This window comes from Acytostelium subglobosum, assembly GCF_000787575.1.
Source record: "Acytostelium subglobosum LB1 DNA, scaffold: scaffold3, whole genome shotgun sequence".
Classification (NCBI taxonomy): domain Eukaryota; phylum Evosea; class Eumycetozoa; order Acytosteliales; family Acytosteliaceae; genus Acytostelium; species Acytostelium subglobosum.
This window is the reverse complement of record NW_012236529.1, coordinates 904154-922774: the sequence shown is the minus strand read 5'-3', so window position 1 is coordinate 922774 and position 18621 is coordinate 904154. Positions and strand designations below refer to the sequence as shown.

Sequence of the window (18621 nt, the reverse complement as noted above, 5' to 3'; positions counted from 1 at the left end):
GAATTATACCATAGAGAAATCCTCAGTTTGACAAGAGAACTACATCAACTATATCTCCAAAATGATCATTTACTTAAATTAATCGATTTTTATGAAAGAAACTATTTTCAATAAAATATTTTGGAATGATTTTAAAAGAAGGTTTATTATTCTTACAAAAATAATAATAATAAAATTATTCCAAAAGTATTTAGGGAGAGGAGAGTTATGATTAAATGATTGATTGATCTAAATTTAATATTGTTATTGTAATGGTGCCTGTACTCTTTTGTATGGATCATGTCAAATCATTTTCTTTAAAATAATCGATTAAAAGTCTGGAAAGATAACGTAAATTGTGGATAAACAAGATTAAATTTGAGTTTGGATCGATTTAATTAATAATAATAATATATAACGACATGGATGGTGAAATCAATCAACGTATATGATGATGACTATTGCTTGGGGTTTGTGTTTTTGTCAGCAGCAGAGGCGGCAGAGGATGCAGCCAGGTTGCCTGGAGTGATACCCCAGGATGCCTTGTTGGTGTCGAATGCTATGTCTTGATTTTGCTCCGAGTAGTACTCTCTCCAGCAGTCGGCCGCCTTGAGGTAGTGCTCCAAGTTGAGACGAATTACAAAGTTCACGATTCTCTTGAGTTCGTAGTTGCGCTTGTTATCGAAGCGCTGAAGCTCCACCTTGGTGGTGGCGCTTACACGCTCAAACTCCTGCTTGGCATCGGCCAGCTTCTTCTGATAGTCCTCGTACTCCTTCTGTGCTGAGTCCTTCTTGAAGGCATTGACCGCCTTGAGCTTCTCGAATTTCTCGCGGGCGCTCTCCACCTTGCGCTCCCAGTTCTGGAAGTTGAGCAACGCGTCCAGACGCTCATTCAACAGCTCCTTGATCGAGTTGAGCACTCTAATATAATCGATCATGCCATCCTCAAAGAAGTTGGCCTCTGAATTGCTCAGCTCATCCATGCTGGACTTGACTGTGGACTCGACCTGTGTGATGCGCTGGAAGCTGTTGGCAACGTCCTGTGATTGAGAGATCTCGCCCGAGGAGAAGGTCAGACCGGCCGAGCTAAAGTCACCCATAGCCTGAGCGAGCTCGCGACGCTTCCTGATGACGTTGGAGACATTGTCAGTGAGGCGGCGCAGGTTGTTGTCCAACTGGACAATGTAGATCTTCTTGTCATCGAACCATGGGTCGACCTCCTTGACCGAGTGCACGCTGGTCATGTTGCTGACGGCCGATGCGGCACTTCCAAAGAATGAGGAGATCTTTCCGAATGTCTTGGTCTCCTGTTGCACTGGCGTGCCATCAGCTGACTCGACCACTGGTCTTGTGTTCCTGGCTGCGGCCAACTTCTCATCAGAGCCTTCCAAGAATATAGTAAGCTCATTAGAGTGCATCAAAGCATCATTCTCTGCAATCCTGTTCAAGAACTTCTCCAACTCTCTTCTTCTAATCTCAAGGAACTCCTTGTTGAACTTGTCTATTTGTTTGAATGATTGATTGATCAGGTGAGTGTGAGCGAGTGAGTGAGTGAGTGATCAGGTGAATGATAATGATACAACATCCAAGACAACATACTTAGAACAGCCTTCTCTGGAAGAGTTGGGATGGCAATGCCTCTTCTGGTCTCCTTGAGTGAGTTTCTGAGCCATTCAAAGTCAGAGTATCTACGCACGACAGTGTTCTCCTTCTTGTAGTCTGGTCGATCGGCCAAGATATCGATTGTGTACACCTTGTAGGTGACGTATGATCCGACACCATCACCAACCTTCTCAGGCTCTCTCACGGTGATGTCCTTGGACTGATTCCTTGTGCTGCTGAGCACGACCGACGTTCTCTTGTCCTTAAAGTCGGTCAGGCCGCCTGGAATGCCCTTCAGACTATCGAATGACATTGAATTATGTGGTGTCGGTTGGCCAATCGATGTCTGAGACACTGGCATACTATGTGATGCGTACTGAGTCTGCACCTCTGGGTAATCAGACACTCCAGATGATATCTTCTGTTGAATGACCACTGGTGTCTGTTCAGTGTATGGTTCATCGATTGGTTCTGCGACCTATTCATTCATTCATTCATTCATTCATTCATTTGGAGTATGAGTATATGTTTGAATATCTATATGCTTCGCTCGATACCTACAAATGTTGAATTGTTGTCTTCATAGGTGATCTGAGTGTTGAACAATAAGTTACTGTTGTAGTTTGACATTATTGTATTCTTTTGTTGTTATTATAAGTACAATTATTATATATATATATCTTAGTTCTATGTATGATTGATTGATTGATTATGTGTGTGTGTTGCTTGTGTAGGTTGAATGAATGAATGGTGTGTTGCAAAGTATCTCTTTGCTTGTGTCACACACCCAATGAATTGAATTGGCATAAAGTACACCCACACCTCACGATAACATGCATATCTGAAGGTTCCAAGACAACTTCACCCCACACTCTCTTGGATTGAAGACAAGTCCTCGGCATTTGGTGTTGGGCCCCTTCAACTCATAAATTGTAATTGTAATGTTATAACATAACTAATTAGTAGTTATTAATATTATTGATGTTGTTATTATTATTGACATGTTGTTTGGATGAATGGTTTGATTTGATTGACCATACATACCATGATGAAGTTATCACTCACTCACTCATAATATTATTAGTGAGCAATAACTTATCAATGATGGTTAGTTCGATCTTTAGATGCTTGTAGCGCTCGTATTCCTTTTGGACAGGAAGTCGATCGTCCAGGAATTGTACACGTCGACCATGCTTCTTGGTAAAGTCTGTCTGATATCGGTGGAGGTCCATCTGAAGTGTGCGCTTCTCATGTTTCAGTCTGGACTGTCGCTCTTGTAGTACATTGGGTGATAATTGCCGCAGTGACTCCTCTATCTCCCTCTCGTTGGCTGCCGCTGCTGCCGCCGCCGCTGCACTATTGTTGCCACTGGTTGATAATGACATTGGTGATGATTGATCAATCTTATTGTTGTTGCTATTGTTGTTCGTTGTTGTAGTTGTTGTTGGTGAAGGAGATGGTGATGTGCTGTTGTTTGGATCATTGTTGCTGGTGGACTTTGATAGATGATGATGCGCTGACTTTGGTGATGTTGGCAACTGATCGATCATAGCCTTCACCTCGCGATATCGTTGATACAGTGGTCGCATTATCTCCTTGTCATTCTTCTTGGGCAGATGACCATTCTGTCGCTTGAAGCCTAGATCAAACTCTCGCAACTCCTTCTTGATCGACGACTTCTCATCGCAGAGCTCCAGAGCGCTCATCAACTGCAGGTCGGATGGACGTCCGGCATCCCTGCGTATCTGTAACAAGTGTGACCAGGCCAGCTCCAGGGGACCTTGTTCAATCTGATTCATCAGCACCACCTTCTTTGATGAGCTCATCGGTGATGTGTTTCCTGAACTTGATCCACTCCTTGGTGATAACATTGATTGTGATGTTGATGTTGTTGTTGTCTTTGCGCTTGGTGATGTTGGTTGTTGTTGTTGTTGTGGCTGCTTCATTATTGGTGTAGGCAGGAGATGTTGTTGTTGCTGTTGGTCGCCACCACCTAGAGGTGAGTCTTGTTGTAGTATGAATGTTGTTGTGAGGTTGTTCAACAGCTGTGACTTTAGCAATGAACGCAGCTGTGGTGAGGACGATGAAGAGTCGTTGCCTCCTCCTCTGGCATGATAGCGTGGCGATGATGGCGCTGTGTTGCGTGGCGATGCCGGAGGGTTTGAAGAGGAGGAGCTGCCTTGTGGCGTGGCCAAAAAGAACTCCTCGCCTCTGGCAATCTCGAACGAGTCTGTGATTGGCATCTCGCGGTCAAACAGCACCGAGCATGTCTTGTTGATGAGCAATCGCATCAGCTCTGCATTGTCGTCCAGACTGATTGAGTTCCTGGGCGAAGAAGGCGGCAGTGGTAGCAGGCTGGGTGATATGTAGCTGCTTGATCTTGGCGAAGAGGCCATGTTGTTGTTCAGTTGTGGTACAAGAATGGAGAATCGCGAGCCACTGCCTCCGCCGCCGCTGCTGTGTGAGTGCGAGCTGTGCGAACTGTGGGAACTGTTGTCGCCTCCGCCATTGCCATTGTTGTTGCCACCATTGACTCCAATGTTGTTGATGCCCAACTGTTGTCGGAACCTGGTGTATCTTGGTGAGCGAGGCGGTGAGATACTAGCACTATGTGTTGTTTGAGTTGGTGTTGTCGGTAGTAGTGTTGGCATAAGTGGTGGAGACGATAGTGTGTCCTGGCCACCAACGACACCAGGTTGTGATGAATGGGATGGCAAAGTTGGTGGAGAGCGGAGGGCCATCGCTGACAAGAAATCATCGTAGGGTGCCCCACCGGTGGCAGTTGGAGGGGAGAGTACATGTTGATGCTGATGCTGACCGCCATTTGTAACCATCTGATTGGACTCAGTCTCCAGACTGAATGGAGCGCTGCCACTTGTGAACTTCATCGCATTCCTCTTGGAGTGGGGCGATGACTCCTTGCCCGCAAGCTTGGCCACCAAGCTTGGTGATATCTGTGTATTTAAAGTCGCGCTCATAATGAATGAAGGGAACTCGGCATTCTAGATTGATTGATTGAGGTTAGTAGTTGGCCGGTTCCATCCCTGCGACCCAGCAGGCATACTTACATGGAACAAGTAGTCAAACTCCTCGAGTATGAGGAAGAACACTCCATTGACGTGCTTGGCATCTTCGATCATCTTGACAGTGTCTTCGTGTTGTGGACGCATGACGGTTGGACCAAACACAATGGCCAGGTTTGATGCCGTCATCTTGTTTATCATCGATTGATTGGCAATGTCTCGCAGCAGGCATGTCAAATGCTTCAACAAAGAGTAATGTGCCAATGGCAGTTGATTCAGCAATACCCTGATCGAGCTTACTCTGCCCAGTCTATCTTTGCTTTCTGGATTATGTGTCATGAGTGAGTTAGTGATGTAACGTTCAACATCATGCATCTTGCGCGACTACATACTGTGTGATTGAACAAACGATTCATAGAGTGAGAAGGTCAGCAATGAGTCGGGCAGCTCACGAATGAATAGCTTCAATAGTGAAGCCTGTGTGTGGAGATCGGAGAAGAGATCGCTGAGCTCGTTGCGCGATGTGATCTTTCCTTCGTTGTACATCTTTTTGAGTTGTATGATATCGGGGTTGGAGCCGGGCACACGGAAGATGCCCTCCAGTGCCAATCCGCCATTGGCTCTGATGTTTGCCGTGACGTGGTTGACCAGACACGGCACATCATTGTACGTGGAGTTGCGTTTGAACAGCTCATTGAGCGGCACGCCAAACATCGGACCCTCGCTCTGTATCATATGTTTTGAGTTTGGTGGCGAGGCTGTCGCCGGTGATGCGCCACCGTTTGGAGACACTCCGTTGCCAGCCGGTGCTCCACCTATATTATTCCAGAAACTATATATCTTTTTGCTACTCTTCATATTACACCAACTCCCTGTCTGTATGTCTGTCTGTGTGCTTGTCTCGTCTGTATGTTATCTTCGCTATATTCACTATCTAATGTATATATATATATATGTATGTGTCGTATATAGTTGGTTTGTATATGTACAAGTGAAGTTGTTGGATGATGATGATGATGTGAGTGGATGTATGTATTGATGTCAACACGAGTTTAATCAGTTGATCATCAAACAAGGTGTTTATAAATGATATATTTAAGTAGTATGTATGATGTATGTGTATTATAGTACAAGTAATAACAAGACAATGATTGATTATTATGTCTTTGCGTTCATAGGGTATGGTCTGTGTTGTTGAGAATGAGTGAGTGACTGTCAAATGAATGAATGCTTGGAGATTGAACTTTGAAGGAAGTTGATGTTGTTATTGTTGTGTGGGGACGATTCAGTTTGAAAAACAACCCAAACCTCAATACTAGTGTTATTTGAATCACATTGTATCTCGCACTCTTTGACAAATCTACGAGTCCATTCATTCATTCAGTCATTCAATCAAACTTGTCTTTGTAATTATATATATATAAATATCTATTATCTCTATAACTATCACTACCTCATATATTGTACTAATAATAATAATAATAATAATAATGTCAAAGAAGAACCCATTCTCTTTCTTTACTTATGTGGAATCGTCTTCACCAGATCAACAACAAGCAGCACCTGTAACACCATCTACTCCTCATATTGTAACTTCTCCATCTGCACAACTACCAGTATTCAATACTATACCAAATAGTAGTAGTGGAGGAGGTGGCGGAGGTGGAGGTAGTGGAGCAACAAAGAAGAAACATGGAGCTAATTTCAATCCAAACCTGTTTGATGATGATGATGATGATGATGAGGAGGATGACGATGATGATGAAGAGGAGGACGACGATGATGATGACGATCATTCATCATTACGTCCACGTGGCACTACTACCAAGATATCCAAGCCACCAACTACAGTCACTGCACCTTCAGTAGCACCATCAATCCCAACAACAACAACACCTCTCCCAACACAAACACCAAAGAGTAGCGCGACCAAGCAACAGTCTCAACCAATACAACAACAACCGATTCAACAACAACAACCTCAAACACAGACTCTACCAAAGGTGTCGTCTCCATCAACAAGTACTCAGTCCTCATCAAAACGATTGAATCAACTGTTTGAGGACAATGTCAAGCTGGAAGAGACACTCATTGATGATGACCGACTCACTCCCATCTCCCCAGCCGTCGCCAATGTTAACAGTCCGCCAACAACATCTCCTCTGAACCTGCCAAACAGCCTCAATCTAATTACACCAAACAGCAACGCGAGCACAACACTTCCAGCCACATTGGTGCCACAGATTCACAATCAGGCACAGTTGACAAAGTCAATCGATGCAACAATCGGCACGACAGCCGCGGCCAACAACAATGTAAAGATGAACGAAGAGATGGACAATCTGCGACAACAAATGGAGAAGCTACAGCAGGAGAACAACCAATACAAGACATACGTCAAGCAGCTCAAGGTCAAATCGAACAAGCTGGCCACCGAGAAGGAGGCCTGCGAGCTAAAGCTGGCAGCGACTGAGCGCGCAATCGAGGACTTCAAGATCAAGGAGGCTAAGGAGACGGCCATGATGGAGGAGATGATCGCAGGTGTCGAAGCAAACCTGCTCGAGACCAAGAAGCGAGCGCAAAAGGCTGAGGCATTGGTCGAGCAGCTCAAACACGAGAATGCAATGCTCAAGGCCAGTGGACACAGTGTCGACTCGCAAGAACTCCGCCATCGCCTGCAGGACGCCAAGGAGAAGGGTCGTATGGTGTCAGCCATGTTGCACCAGGCTGCAGCCGATGCCGACGTACAACTCAAGGGACTGATGCGCGGTGTTGAGACACTTCAGAATATCTCTGGCCTGCTCACATCAATCGATCGTATATCCAGTGTCCCCTGACTAAGCAAGATATAATAATATATAGTAGAAGTAGTAGTCGTGTTGGTACAAGCGCGAGCAGAGTACCAATCACAGTGATGATGATGCTTATCTCTAACCGGACCCTGTCCCGTACAAGGGTACAGGTGCCCTTTATTCATTTAATATTACTTGTTTCCTACTACTACCCTCTCCCAATCATGTAAGTTTATGCTCTCTCGACGGCTGTAATGTCGTAGCCGTTTGGATTCTGTGACTGCCACTTCCAGGCATGCTCACACATGTCAAGCTGGTTGTAGTTGGCCTTCCAACCCAACACCTCTAGGGCCTTGCTTGGATCAGCGTAGGAGACACCAACGTCACCTGGACGTCTGTCGACGATCTGGTATGGAACCTCGCGGCCCGATGCCCTCCTGATTGCCTCCACCATCTCAAGAACAGAGTAACCACGACCAGTTCCAAGGTTGAAAGCATCACATCCTGGCTTGGTGTAAAGATGTCTAGAGTTGAGTGAGTACAATTAGTAATATGTCGACGTTTGTTTGATTGAATGGATTTTGTGCACATACCCTAGAGCAGCAATGTGTCCTTTGGCAAGATCAACAACATGGATGTAATCGCGGACTCCAGTTCCATCCTCAGTTTCATAGTCGCCTCCAAACACAGACAAGACCTTTCTGCGACCAATGGCGGTCTGAGTGATGTATGGAACCAGATTGTTGGGGATATCTCTTGGGTCCTCTCCAATCAAACCAGAAGGATGAGCGCCAACTGGATTGAAGTATCTCAACAGAATACAGTTCCACTCTGGATCACTGGCACATGTGTCTTGGAGGATGGCCTCAATGAACATCTTGGTCTTTCCATACGGGTTGGTGGCTCCATGTGGGAGATCCTCTGTGATTGGAACCTTCTGGGCAGCTCCATAGACATTGGCACTTGATGAGAATACGATGTTCTTGACGTTGAACCTCTCCATCACCTTGAGCAAGATGAGTGTACCAGTAATGTTGTTGTCATAGTACTTTAGTGGCTTGGACACTGACTCACTGACTGATTTCAGGCCGGCAAAGTGGACAACCATGTTGATGGTTCTGGTTTGGAACAGGTTCGTCAGGGCTTGCTCATCCATCAGGTCAATCTCATGGAATTCGACTTCGTGACCAGTGATTAGTTGGACGCGTCTCAATGACTCAACTGATGAGTTTGACAGATTGTCAATGACAATTGGTGTATAACCGGCTTGAATCATTTCAACGACTGTGTGACTACCAATGTACCCAGCACCTCCAGTGACCAATATATTCTTGTTATTATCATTTGTCATTTTATATTTGTATTATTCTTATTATTTATAAGATTGTTGTAATATTAATATTATAAATGTTTGAGTTAAAGTTGATGTTGTTGTAGTTGATGATGATGATGGAATGGATTGTGATTAATTGAGTTAATTTATACTTGTTGTCCTGGATTGGGATGGTTTGATGTGTCCTGAAAAGGAAAACGAGTTGAGCAGACACACGGTCTGATTGAGTTGTCAATTGGTTGATCACCAAATCACTCAATCAATTAATCACACGACGTCCACTCCACTCCACTAGATTGACAATGAGCTATGGATAATATTATGTGTATGTACACGGATATTTAACAATAGGTACTAATGACATAAAGGGTGTTCAATGACACTGCCTTATTTCTTCAAATAGTCAAAGCAACCTTAATAATAATAATAATTCACTCATTCACACCCTCAGTCAGACCATATATGTGTATGATTGACAAAGTCAGTAAGTATCTAATAGATACTGCTTAGTACACCACTACCACTACCATCATCATCAACACCTTTCATTGTTCAAACACTACCTCATCATTCATTGATGCAACACAATCAATCATTGTGTGGTGTTTGTGTGTGTATGATGAGTGACAAAGAGATAATTATTTGTTAACTATTCCAAGCATGACCGGCGACAGGAATGTTATTCAACTTTACACCATTGATGTTCACAATTTGTAAGTTGTATATGATCCTGCATTAACTCTTGGAACATATAATATCATTCCAAGGACCAATTGCCAAGTGGAAGATAGATATTACCCTTTGGACCTTATTTCAAAATCACCTTTGATTCAACGAATATTATTTGTTGAAACAAATAATCATTGAATGAATGGATAGTATACAGTAGTAGTCATACACTACATATATGATACCAATATATCAATATGACTTCAATGAATTCAACTTATTTGTTTGAATTAGATTCTATTATCTCAAACAAAGAAGAAATGAATCAAATGCGTTGCCAGCTGGCTTAAATTGAGTGATACCAAACAAACAAACATATTTACAATACATATATTTATTCATTCACAAAGAGAGAACCATTAAATATATCTCTAATCATAACCTAAACAACAACATTCAATGGATGAGCAACAAGATCAGAAGCTGAGTGAGCAACAAGAGAATACTACAAACATTGATCAGACAAATGAGGTAGAGGGTATCCCAATTGAGGACATTCACAAGAATCCAAACGTTGACAATGCCTTTGCCGATGCTTCAAACTTCAACATTGTCAGAAAGGATGAGGCTGCACCTGCTGCAGGCATCGCTGATGACACCACAAAGAAGCTGGCCAAGACTATTCACTGCAGACTATGTGACTGCACCGTTATCATCCCAAACAATGCTACACTGGTAGAGAAAGATGTAAGTGTAATGATGTGATTGTGATGTATGTAGACAAGCGCTCTAACAACACAATGATATGATGTAGATCGCACTCCTCAATGCAAAGGGAAGTGATAGCGCACAACTACTGAAGTATATGTGGTTCCTGCCGGATATGTTCCAGTTTGAGAACATCGCCTTCTCCAGAGACGTCAAGTCCGAGTACAAGTATCTGACCTGTGCCGAGTGTGAAGCAGAGATCATTGGCATCCATTACATCCAGTCCAAGGAGAACTACATTGCTCACGACAGAGTTGTCTACAAATAAACTTGCGACATATACATAGTACTACTAATACATTGATTAGAATAATAGGTTATAAGGGTGGTTTATTTATGTAAGGGTTGATAGTGCCAAGTGATTGAGTGCATATAGTGATGAGCGCACTCTTTACTTAGTCGAGGTGCACTTCGGTGGTGTACTTCAACAGCATCTCGACTACCTCAGCCTTGTGTTGGGCGGTCTTTGTGCGGATGATATCGATGTCTCTGTTGACTCCCTCAGCGAGATCTGCAGAGGTAGCAGATGATTGACCAAGGAACTATAATTTGATGATGACATTATGGATGATCATTGAGTGTTAGTTTCATCATTCGTCCTGATCCTAATGTTGTTGCGGTTGTCCTCGAACAATATAATGTGTCGTAATTGAATGATGATGATGATGACCAACCTTTGACTCGTAATCTCTGAACTCCTTCTCCTTTGACTCCTTGAACAGCTTGATGTCCTTCTCGGCCTCCTGTTGAGCCTGCTTCAACTTTTGATTTCTGTCCTGTCTGGCCTTGGCGATGGTCTCCTGAGCCATCCTCTCAGCATCCAACAATTGCTTAATTCCGTCGTCTGACATTGTATATTATATTATATTATATATATGTGTTATAAAAAGATCCTAGATTATACAAGTAAACTAAAGTTGTCGTGATTGATTGATTGATTGATTGAGTTTGATTGATTGGTTGGATGATAATGTTAGAACCACATGATGTCACACTATGTCACCTGAATTGATATATACAATATACAATACCTATGACAATAAGAACACTTCGTTTATGAATGTATATTTATCTATTGTAAGCGCTGAATGAATGAAGTACTCAACACTTAGATATCATTCATTGAGTGAGAGAGTGTCTGAGAGGTGGGGGGTTCGTGTCTGTGTCAAAACAACTAATTAAAAATAAATAAATAACAGAAATCTGATTCAACTTTTTTTTTTCATCCTGGTCCTACCCCAGCAAACACTTACTCCTGTCTCACACACCCTCACACACTCAATCACATTCGTGTGACACGACCCAGGGTAGGATAAATGATCAAGGATAGTTACCAGCCTGTCAATCAATCTATCATTCAATCAAACAAGTATGATGAATAAATAAATGAATTGACATCTTAACTAATGTTGTGCTGGAATTCGATTGATCATTATCATCACTATGAACCTATCTTTCGGAAAGTGATAATGTTTCATGTGATGCCAACTTGATTGATCGACGGAGTTATTTTGATCGCACTGATGATCCAACAATAAATTTCGAAAGTATGATTGTGATGTATTGGTGTATTTATAGAATGTTGTTTGGTTTGATGTCTGTGCTGCGAGCTGATTCCATGAATAATGAATGATCGATCAATCATCCGCATGTAGCGCCTATATCTTTTTTTGTATTATATTGTTGTTACACAACAGAGAGACAGCAGATGGGGGAAAAGTATGTGTCGCACCGTTTAGATGTTGGCGTCGTCGATTGGCTGCTTGTCGAGAGCGGCATAGTACTCCTCTCTTCTGTTGATGTAGTTTCTGCAGTAACCAAACTTGAAGTAGAGACCTGGGATGGTTCCAATAATGAGACCATAGCCAATATCCTTGGCAAGCTGTGACTTGATGAGGGCTGGGAGAACAAGAGTCATCTTAATCTGTATATATCATTCATTAATTCATTCATTAATTCATTCATTCGTTCATCATTATCATTGTATTCATCATTTGATTGATTGATTGTGATTTCGAAATATGTCGGAGATGTTGTAAATCCTGTGTTAGTGATGTCCAATATCAATGATTTGCACTGATTCAAATAGTACTACATACAAATGTATATAATGTAAATGTGTCGTAAATGAATAATGATAAAAATGAGAGTCTGCTTCAAGACAAATGATCATCATCCCTCACTCACCCTTCATTCACGAATCAAACAAACACACAAACACACAACAAAGTGCACTTTCTTAACTCGCACCCACTCCCTTCAAAAAGAATTAATCGATACCTAGGTGTATCGTTACTTTATCCAAACTTTTATTTTTATTGAATTTAAATTAATTTATGAAGTGCTGAGCGAGAGAGAGGTGTCCTGCAGCTGGATGCTGGGGTGTTGGCAGGTTCGCGCCAGATACCCTAGGTTGCGTGGATTGACGATATCACTAACGAGTTTGAAAGTGCCATAGTTTACCCATTCCCCGGCTATCCCTAATACAATCACACAATGTTGGTCAGCAAGTACACTTTGTTCGTTGAGATTGGACGCGTCGTCTTCATCAACTTCGGCGCCTTCAGAAACAAGACTGCCATCATCCTCGATGTCCTCGATCAAAACAGAGTATGATCAATCAATCATCGTCTGCGAACGCGATTACAGGAGGATACAGATGACGATACAGGTTGAAACATATAGTGTCGACAGTTTAGCTAATCAATCAACATCTTATCGCGATCAATCAAATAGGTCTTGGTTCACGGTCCATCCACTGGTGTCCCACGTCACGTCATCAACTTGAAGTGGATCTCTTTGTCCAAGTTGAAGCTCAACATCTTGAGAGGTGCCCGTACTGGTACTCTCAACAAGGCTATCAAGGCTGCCGACCTCGACAACAAGATCAGCGGTCTCCGTCTCGTCAAGGCCGTCGCTGCCGCCGAGAAGAAGACCTCTGCCACCGATTTCGAGCGTTTCAAGGCCCGCATTGCCAAGAAGGTCGTAAGTATCAGTCATCATCATCCTCGTCTCATCACATTTAAGCGATATACAGGTGTAGAATAGACTGGTTCTGTCGCGACAGACTTGATCAACAACAGCAGTTCAATCATCTACGAACACTTTATGCGATCGCAGGAAGACATTGATGATTCAGCGACAACATCAACATACACATCACCGCCATCACCGCGCATCAACAAGTCGAACATTAATCTAATCATTCCAATTCATCAATTAAACAATAGGTCAACCACAAGGTTGCTCTCGAGGTCAGAAAGATGGTCAAGGCTGCCAACGTTGCCCGCACCAAGAAGCAGGTTGCCAACAAGAGAAAATAAACATTGTAGGAATGAAGCTTGATCAAACTTAAACCCCAAAAACCATCATTTATTAGCCATAGCATAGCTTGCTATTCTCGATTATTCATTCATACATTCATTCAATCATTCATTCAATCGAGTGGTGTCGTTCGAATGCTATTCAAATCCCAACATTCTTCCAAACCCAAGATGAACCAATCACAGCAATGAATATATGTATATATAGGGTGCGAATCGTGATGATGTATTACTTCCGATATTGTCGATAGACAGTGTCGACAATGTCGAAAGTAAGGTTGAACAGGTCCAATATCTTTTGGCGAATCATTTAAGTTGTTGATTGGATTGGTGCTAGGGCCTTGATTGGACCAATCTGTTTTTGGCTTAGTGCCCCTTACAGATAGTCACAAGGTCTCGGACTGTTCAACTATCATCAAAGGAGGGGAAGAATGATGTACGACACATTCATCAATACTTACTTAATTGAGTTCAGTTCAGTTCCATCATCAATCAATCACATAATAATAATACATAACAAACAAACAAATAATGGATAACTTAACAAATAATAATGATGGCAAAGTCAATCATGGAGTTGCAAGGACATCTATTTATGTGGCAGCATTCAGGATGATGGCCACTAATAGGTTTTATAGGGAGATGATTAAGTCTGGCATTGAAGCTCAGATCAATGCCGTGAAGGAGTATGCTTCATTCTTTGATGATACATTGGTCGATTCAAACGTGCCATTGTCCTGTATCATCTACGATCCTTATGCCTACTTCTTATGTACTACACCCGAGGCCAAAGAACTGGTTGTCAACTCTGTCAAGGCATTGAACAACGCGCTGCCCACACTATTCGAGCATCCAATCGTCAGGAACAAGTTACAAGCCACGGGATTGAGTCATGTCACCTCTGCCGATGATCTCATCAAAGTGTTTGAGACAAGCTCACCATCCTATCCCTGGAACTTCATGGGTATGTGTTGTTCTTGACTGATCATTCATTCATTCAATCAATCATTTTGATCAATCACCGGAACTATTCCATTCACTAAATCACCCTTTGGGGACTATCCCAATCACTCTGGAACACTCAATCAATCAACATTCGGTCTTGTCCTCAACACTTGCCTCAACCCTCTCCCTCAACCCTTGCCCTCTCAAACTCCCGCCTAACCATAGCCTGCTACTTCACAGGTACACCTTCAACTGCGGACAAGATATTCTTGAGAACAAAGTACATTGATGATGTTGTAATGGAGAATCAGAAGACGATCAAACAGATTGTTGTGATTGGAGCTGGAATGGACATGCGTGCACTGAGACTGGAATTTGATCAGGAAATAACAGTGTTCGAGGTGGACACTCCACAGGTCATCGAGTACAAGACCAACATGCTCACCAAGACCATTTCCAAACACATCACTCCTCGCTCCAAAGCCAAGAACTGCCACGTGTCGGCTGATCTCCGCTTCGCCGAGCAGTGGACCAAGCAGTTGGTGGCCAGCGGCTACGATCCAACCAAGCCATCCTTCTGGCTCGCCGAGGGTCTGCTCATGTATCTCAGCGAGGATGAGATCGATGTCCTGCTCAAGACAGTCAGCTCAATGAGCGCGCCTGGATCCAAGATCTTGATCCAGACTGTCGAGCCTATCCCGCCCGCGACCACACCAGAGATGAAGATGCTCTACATGATGAGTGCACCAATTGGCGAGTTCCGCTCATTCACTACCACGCCCAACCTATACCTAGATCGTGCAGGATTTGGAAGCGACATTGTCCTGAAGAACTACCTTCACTTGGTTGAGCTCTATGGCGCCCCAAAGCAGAATGGCACCAGCTCAGCATTCACCATCGGTACCAAACCATCGTTGTAAAGAACCTAATGAATGAATCTATTGAATGAAAGAATGAATGACTATGATCATTCATTTGAATACGGTAGCGCGATAGTATTGAAGCTCTTCAATGCTGTCTTCTATGTCGGCAAGGCTGCGGTGTAGATATCTCTTGGGAGGTGCTTTGGCAAATATGTCAGGGTACCATCTTCTTGTCAACTCCTTGACAGTGGACACGTCCACAATGCGGTAATGTAACATATTGACAAAGGCTGGCATCTCTTTCAACAAGAACTTCTTGTCCTCATGTACTGTGTTGCCTGCCAGTGGACACTTTCCCTTCTCCACATGTTTGGCGATGAAGTCCACCATCTGTTTCTCGACATCCTTGATTGATAGTTTTGATTGTCTACACTTCTCAGTGAGGCCAGACTTAAGATGATGATCGTCGTTGTCGTTAGCCATTCATTCATATCATTCATATCTTTCATTCAATCAATGAATCAATCAATCAAACTCATACCTCACCATGATGCTTTGTACACCAATCATTCATCTTGTTGAGTGTGTCATCACTCAGATGTACGACCAAGTCAGGACCCTTCTCAATTATGTTCAAGTGCTCGTCTGTTACGATACAGGCCATCTCCATAATGCAATCGTTGGCAATGTCAAGACCTGTCATCTCCAAGTCCACCCATACCAATCTATCAGCTTTGTTTCCACTTGACATCGTAGACATAGTTGAAAAGAACAACTTGTTGTTACTGTTATAATTATAGTAGTTCTTTAAAGTTGGGTAGAAGTATCTATAAATACCTCTATTTACTAACATATGTATATGTTGATGTTGATGTTGATGTCAATGAAGTGATTTGAAACTGAGAGTTCGCGCGCAAACACATTCATTCAACTTCAACTTCACTCTAAAGAGAGATATAGAGATAGAGAATGGATGAATACTTGATTGGTGACCTTGGCGCTGAGAAGATATTAACATCACTCAGTCAGACAACTCAACCAATACCATTCATTCATGAGTTTCAACAACAACATGGTCTGAGTAAACAGAATTATAAGTATCATTCACTTCCTGCTTCAATCTGATTGATTGATTGATTGATGGATAAGTTTACTTACCAAAACAACCAACCTACCAACCAACCAACACTGCCCTCAGTCGATCCAGTGTTGCAACTACTTGATCTTCATCAACTCACACGAAGCTCACTTTATCAATCACTGTTACAAAGTCTTCGCAATGATGTCGTGGCCAAAGTACATACTCTATCAGGTCAAGAGTAACTATGATCTATCTGATGAGGCATCCCCTCACTCATTCACTCACTCAATCAATCAATTAGACTTGAAGCACTTCTTGACAAGTCCTTCCCTTATATTGGCTTTGAAGAGCTCAAATCAATACCTATGAAGGTGATGCAGTTGATGCAAGATGTGCCATTTAGATTCTTGAAGAAGTTGTCAGAGACACCGGAACTGTATGAACAGTGTCCACTGGAGGTCAAGCGTCAAATATGGTTGATCAATGAACAGTTGTTTAGAGAGAAGCTGCTACCTCTCATGCATCAGTATGTTGAAGATCCATACCTGCTACAAGATCTCAACGAGCTGCTCGTTGAAACACTACTCCTGCCGTCAAAGAGACGTGAGGGCAATGCTGTGCTGCAGGAGATTGCCGAGTTAGTTGGCAAATCATTCCAACTCTATACAATGGCCGTGGACTACATCAAGGAGCTTTATCAACACAGTGGAAACCCGGCATTCTGCACACTTCGCGCCGACCTTTTGATGTGGCTGCACGATGCCAACTTGGCCATCGTCTACGATCAAGACTGTGTGCACAGTTTTGCTTGGTGCGTCGATGCCTGTATGCGTGAGGATACCGTGGACACACGACGTGTACGCGAGATACAATCATACTTTGCTTCGCTGGCACCTGGCAAGATGCTCTCCGACGTGGCCATGGTCTTTGCCAATCCATTCGCCACACACTGTCTTGTTCGAAACGTTCTTAGACATCTGGTCAATGTGGTCCAGAAGAAGCAGATACCCAAGGACGACGAGAACATCAAGTACATCACATTGCTGATCACACTATCGTACAAGGCACACATGATGCTTCGCGATGAGCACTATGTCATGCCACACATCAAGAAGCCAGTCATGGCCAGCTTCTATCCAATACTTGCCAGTCAGATACTCGACGACTTATCCAGACAGGGCACCGACCAGCCCACCGATACTGAAGAGGAGGTCGATGCCAATCTGACCACACTCTTCAACAAGAACTCTGTATGCCAGAAGATTATGTGTGGCTACATTGCAAAGAGAGTCAATGAGCGTGATACGACAACCGTGGACAAGTACCTAAAGTTCATCTCGGCCCAGGCCCCACACGTTGCCACGGCCGACCACTCATTCATTCAATCGTTGGTGACGCAGGTGCTGTGTGTCAAGGATGCCAAGATGTCAACCGTGGTCATCGAGGACTTTTTGCTCAAATACAAGCATCTCCCATTTGTACAGAAGCAACTGCTGCGCTACCTTCAAGAGAGCCAGGCACGAATGAGTCAGCGAGACCTGCAGACATTCACTCAGCGACTGTTCACATTCACCGATGGCCAAGCATTTGTAAATGACAATTCAAAGTTGAACGAGGATATACTGATGATGTCCAAGTCAATCCTAGAGAAGGCTGGTCCCAGGCTCAACGAAAAGGTGTTGCCATTGTTGTTGGACTTTATCAATTCTCTACAACAACTGCAACACACTCAACAACAGCAGCAGCATCAGAACCCTCAGATGAAGCATAAGGTCTCGACAGAGTCATCACCATCGATGCAGGAGGAGCACATTGATATTGGAGAGGCGCCAACATCAACTACACCGGGCAACACTGATTCTCCAAATGAGGACGTCAACATTCTCGACGACTCCCCGCCTCGCGAGCCACTACAATCCAGCGAGCAACAATCACAGACATCCATTGTTGAAGATGAACCAATGGTGGAGGAATAGGTGCATCACCTTAATACTTCGGTTTCCACTAAAGTGCTAAAGAACCAACGTTGTCATGAGGGACCTCATTTCCCTCGTTTCCCTCAAGATTAATTATCAAGAAAAGTTTGATGGTGACATGATGGACAACATGGATAAATAGCGGACTCATGAGTCCCTAAGAGATACAATTAGTTATCCATCGTCCCTAATATATTAAATAATTTCCAATTATCTTATCCAAAAGGTATGTTTTTGTAGAGTTAATTTTATGGAGGATAAATACTT

General features: G+C 43.2%; 12 protein-coding genes across 12 annotated transcripts; 6 read left to right on the top strand and 6 right to left on the bottom strand.

The window, feature by feature from the left end:
• Window positions 1–437: 437 nt before the first annotated feature.
• Window positions 438–2211, bottom strand: SAMD00019534_018560 (hypothetical protein; the record flags this gene model as incomplete). The annotated part of the gene is made up of 3 exons (XM_012902447.1): window positions 438–1480; window positions 1579–2059; window positions 2143–2211. 3 exons carry the CDS (start codon window positions 2209–2211, stop codon window positions 438–440), a joined length of 1593 nt encoding a protein of 530 aa, XP_012757901.1.
• A 431-nt stretch (window positions 2212–2642) lies between these two features.
• Window positions 2643–5339, bottom strand: SAMD00019534_018550 (hypothetical protein; the record flags this gene model as incomplete). Its single annotated transcript, XM_012902446.1, has 3 exons — window positions 2643–4583; window positions 4650–4927; window positions 4997–5339. The coding sequence occupies 3 exons, from the start codon at window positions 5337–5339 to the stop codon at window positions 2643–2645; spliced, it is 2562 nt and encodes an 853-aa protein (XP_012757900.1).
• On the top strand, window positions 5197–5599 carry SAMD00019534_018540 (hypothetical protein; the record flags this gene model as incomplete). Its single annotated transcript, XM_012902445.1, has 2 exons — window positions 5197–5482; window positions 5577–5599. The coding sequence occupies 2 exons, from the start codon at window positions 5197–5199 to the stop codon at window positions 5597–5599; spliced, it is 309 nt and encodes a 102-aa protein (XP_012757899.1).
• A 495-nt stretch (window positions 5600–6094) lies between these two features.
• On the top strand, window positions 6095–7441 carry SAMD00019534_018530 (hypothetical protein; the record flags this gene model as incomplete). Its single annotated transcript, XM_012902444.1, has 1 exon — window positions 6095–7441. One exon carries the CDS (start codon window positions 6095–6097, stop codon window positions 7439–7441), a length of 1347 nt encoding a protein of 448 aa, XP_012757898.1.
• A 193-nt stretch (window positions 7442–7634) lies between these two features.
• SAMD00019534_018520 (hypothetical protein) lies at window positions 7635–8759 on the bottom strand (the record flags this gene model as incomplete). The annotated part of the gene is made up of 2 exons (XM_012902443.1): window positions 7635–7920; window positions 7990–8759. Coding segments are annotated over 2 exons (1056 nt in total), but the record flags the coding sequence as incomplete, so codon positions are not given.
• A 1080-nt stretch (window positions 8760–9839) lies between these two features.
• SAMD00019534_018510 (hypothetical protein) lies at window positions 9840–10434 on the top strand (the record flags this gene model as incomplete). Its single annotated transcript, XM_012902442.1, has 2 exons — window positions 9840–10145; window positions 10213–10434. Coding segments are annotated over 2 exons (528 nt in total), but the record flags the coding sequence as incomplete, so codon positions are not given.
• Window positions 10435–10561: 127 nt separating this feature from the next.
• Window positions 10562–11017, bottom strand: SAMD00019534_018500 (hypothetical protein; the record flags this gene model as incomplete). The annotated part of the gene is made up of 2 exons (XM_012902441.1): window positions 10562–10708; window positions 10841–11017. The coding sequence occupies 2 exons, from the start codon at window positions 11015–11017 to the stop codon at window positions 10562–10564; spliced, it is 324 nt and encodes a 107-aa protein (XP_012757895.1).
• Window positions 11018–11827: 810 nt separating this feature from the next.
• On the bottom strand, window positions 11828–12085 carry SAMD00019534_018490 (hypothetical protein; the record flags this gene model as incomplete). Its single annotated transcript, XM_012902440.1, has 1 exon — window positions 11828–12085. A coding segment is annotated over one exon (258 nt), but the record flags the coding sequence as incomplete, so codon positions are not given.
• A 577-nt stretch (window positions 12086–12662) lies between these two features.
• Window positions 12663–13489, top strand: SAMD00019534_018480 (hypothetical protein; the record flags this gene model as incomplete). The annotated part of the gene is made up of 3 exons (XM_012902439.1): window positions 12663–12776; window positions 12903–13151; window positions 13397–13489. The coding sequence occupies 3 exons, from the start codon at window positions 12663–12665 to the stop codon at window positions 13487–13489; spliced, it is 456 nt and encodes a 151-aa protein (XP_012757893.1).
• A 642-nt stretch (window positions 13490–14131) lies between these two features.
• On the top strand, window positions 14132–15354 carry SAMD00019534_018470 (hypothetical protein; the record flags this gene model as incomplete). The annotated part of the gene is made up of 2 exons (XM_012902438.1): window positions 14132–14453; window positions 14660–15354. The coding sequence occupies 2 exons, from the start codon at window positions 14132–14134 to the stop codon at window positions 15352–15354; spliced, it is 1017 nt and encodes a 338-aa protein (XP_012757892.1).
• A 51-nt stretch (window positions 15355–15405) lies between these two features.
• SAMD00019534_018460 (hypothetical protein) lies at window positions 15406–16108 on the bottom strand (the record flags this gene model as incomplete). Its single annotated transcript, XM_012902437.1, has 2 exons — window positions 15406–15747; window positions 15839–16108. Coding segments are annotated over 2 exons (612 nt in total), but the record flags the coding sequence as incomplete, so codon positions are not given.
• Window positions 16109–16576: 468 nt separating this feature from the next.
• SAMD00019534_018450 (hypothetical protein) lies at window positions 16577–18354 on the top strand (the record flags this gene model as incomplete). The annotated part of the gene is made up of 2 exons (XM_012902436.1): window positions 16577–16593; window positions 16680–18354. The coding sequence occupies 2 exons, from the start codon at window positions 16577–16579 to the stop codon at window positions 18352–18354; spliced, it is 1692 nt and encodes a 563-aa protein (XP_012757890.1).
• Window positions 18355–18621: the final 267 nt, after the last annotated feature.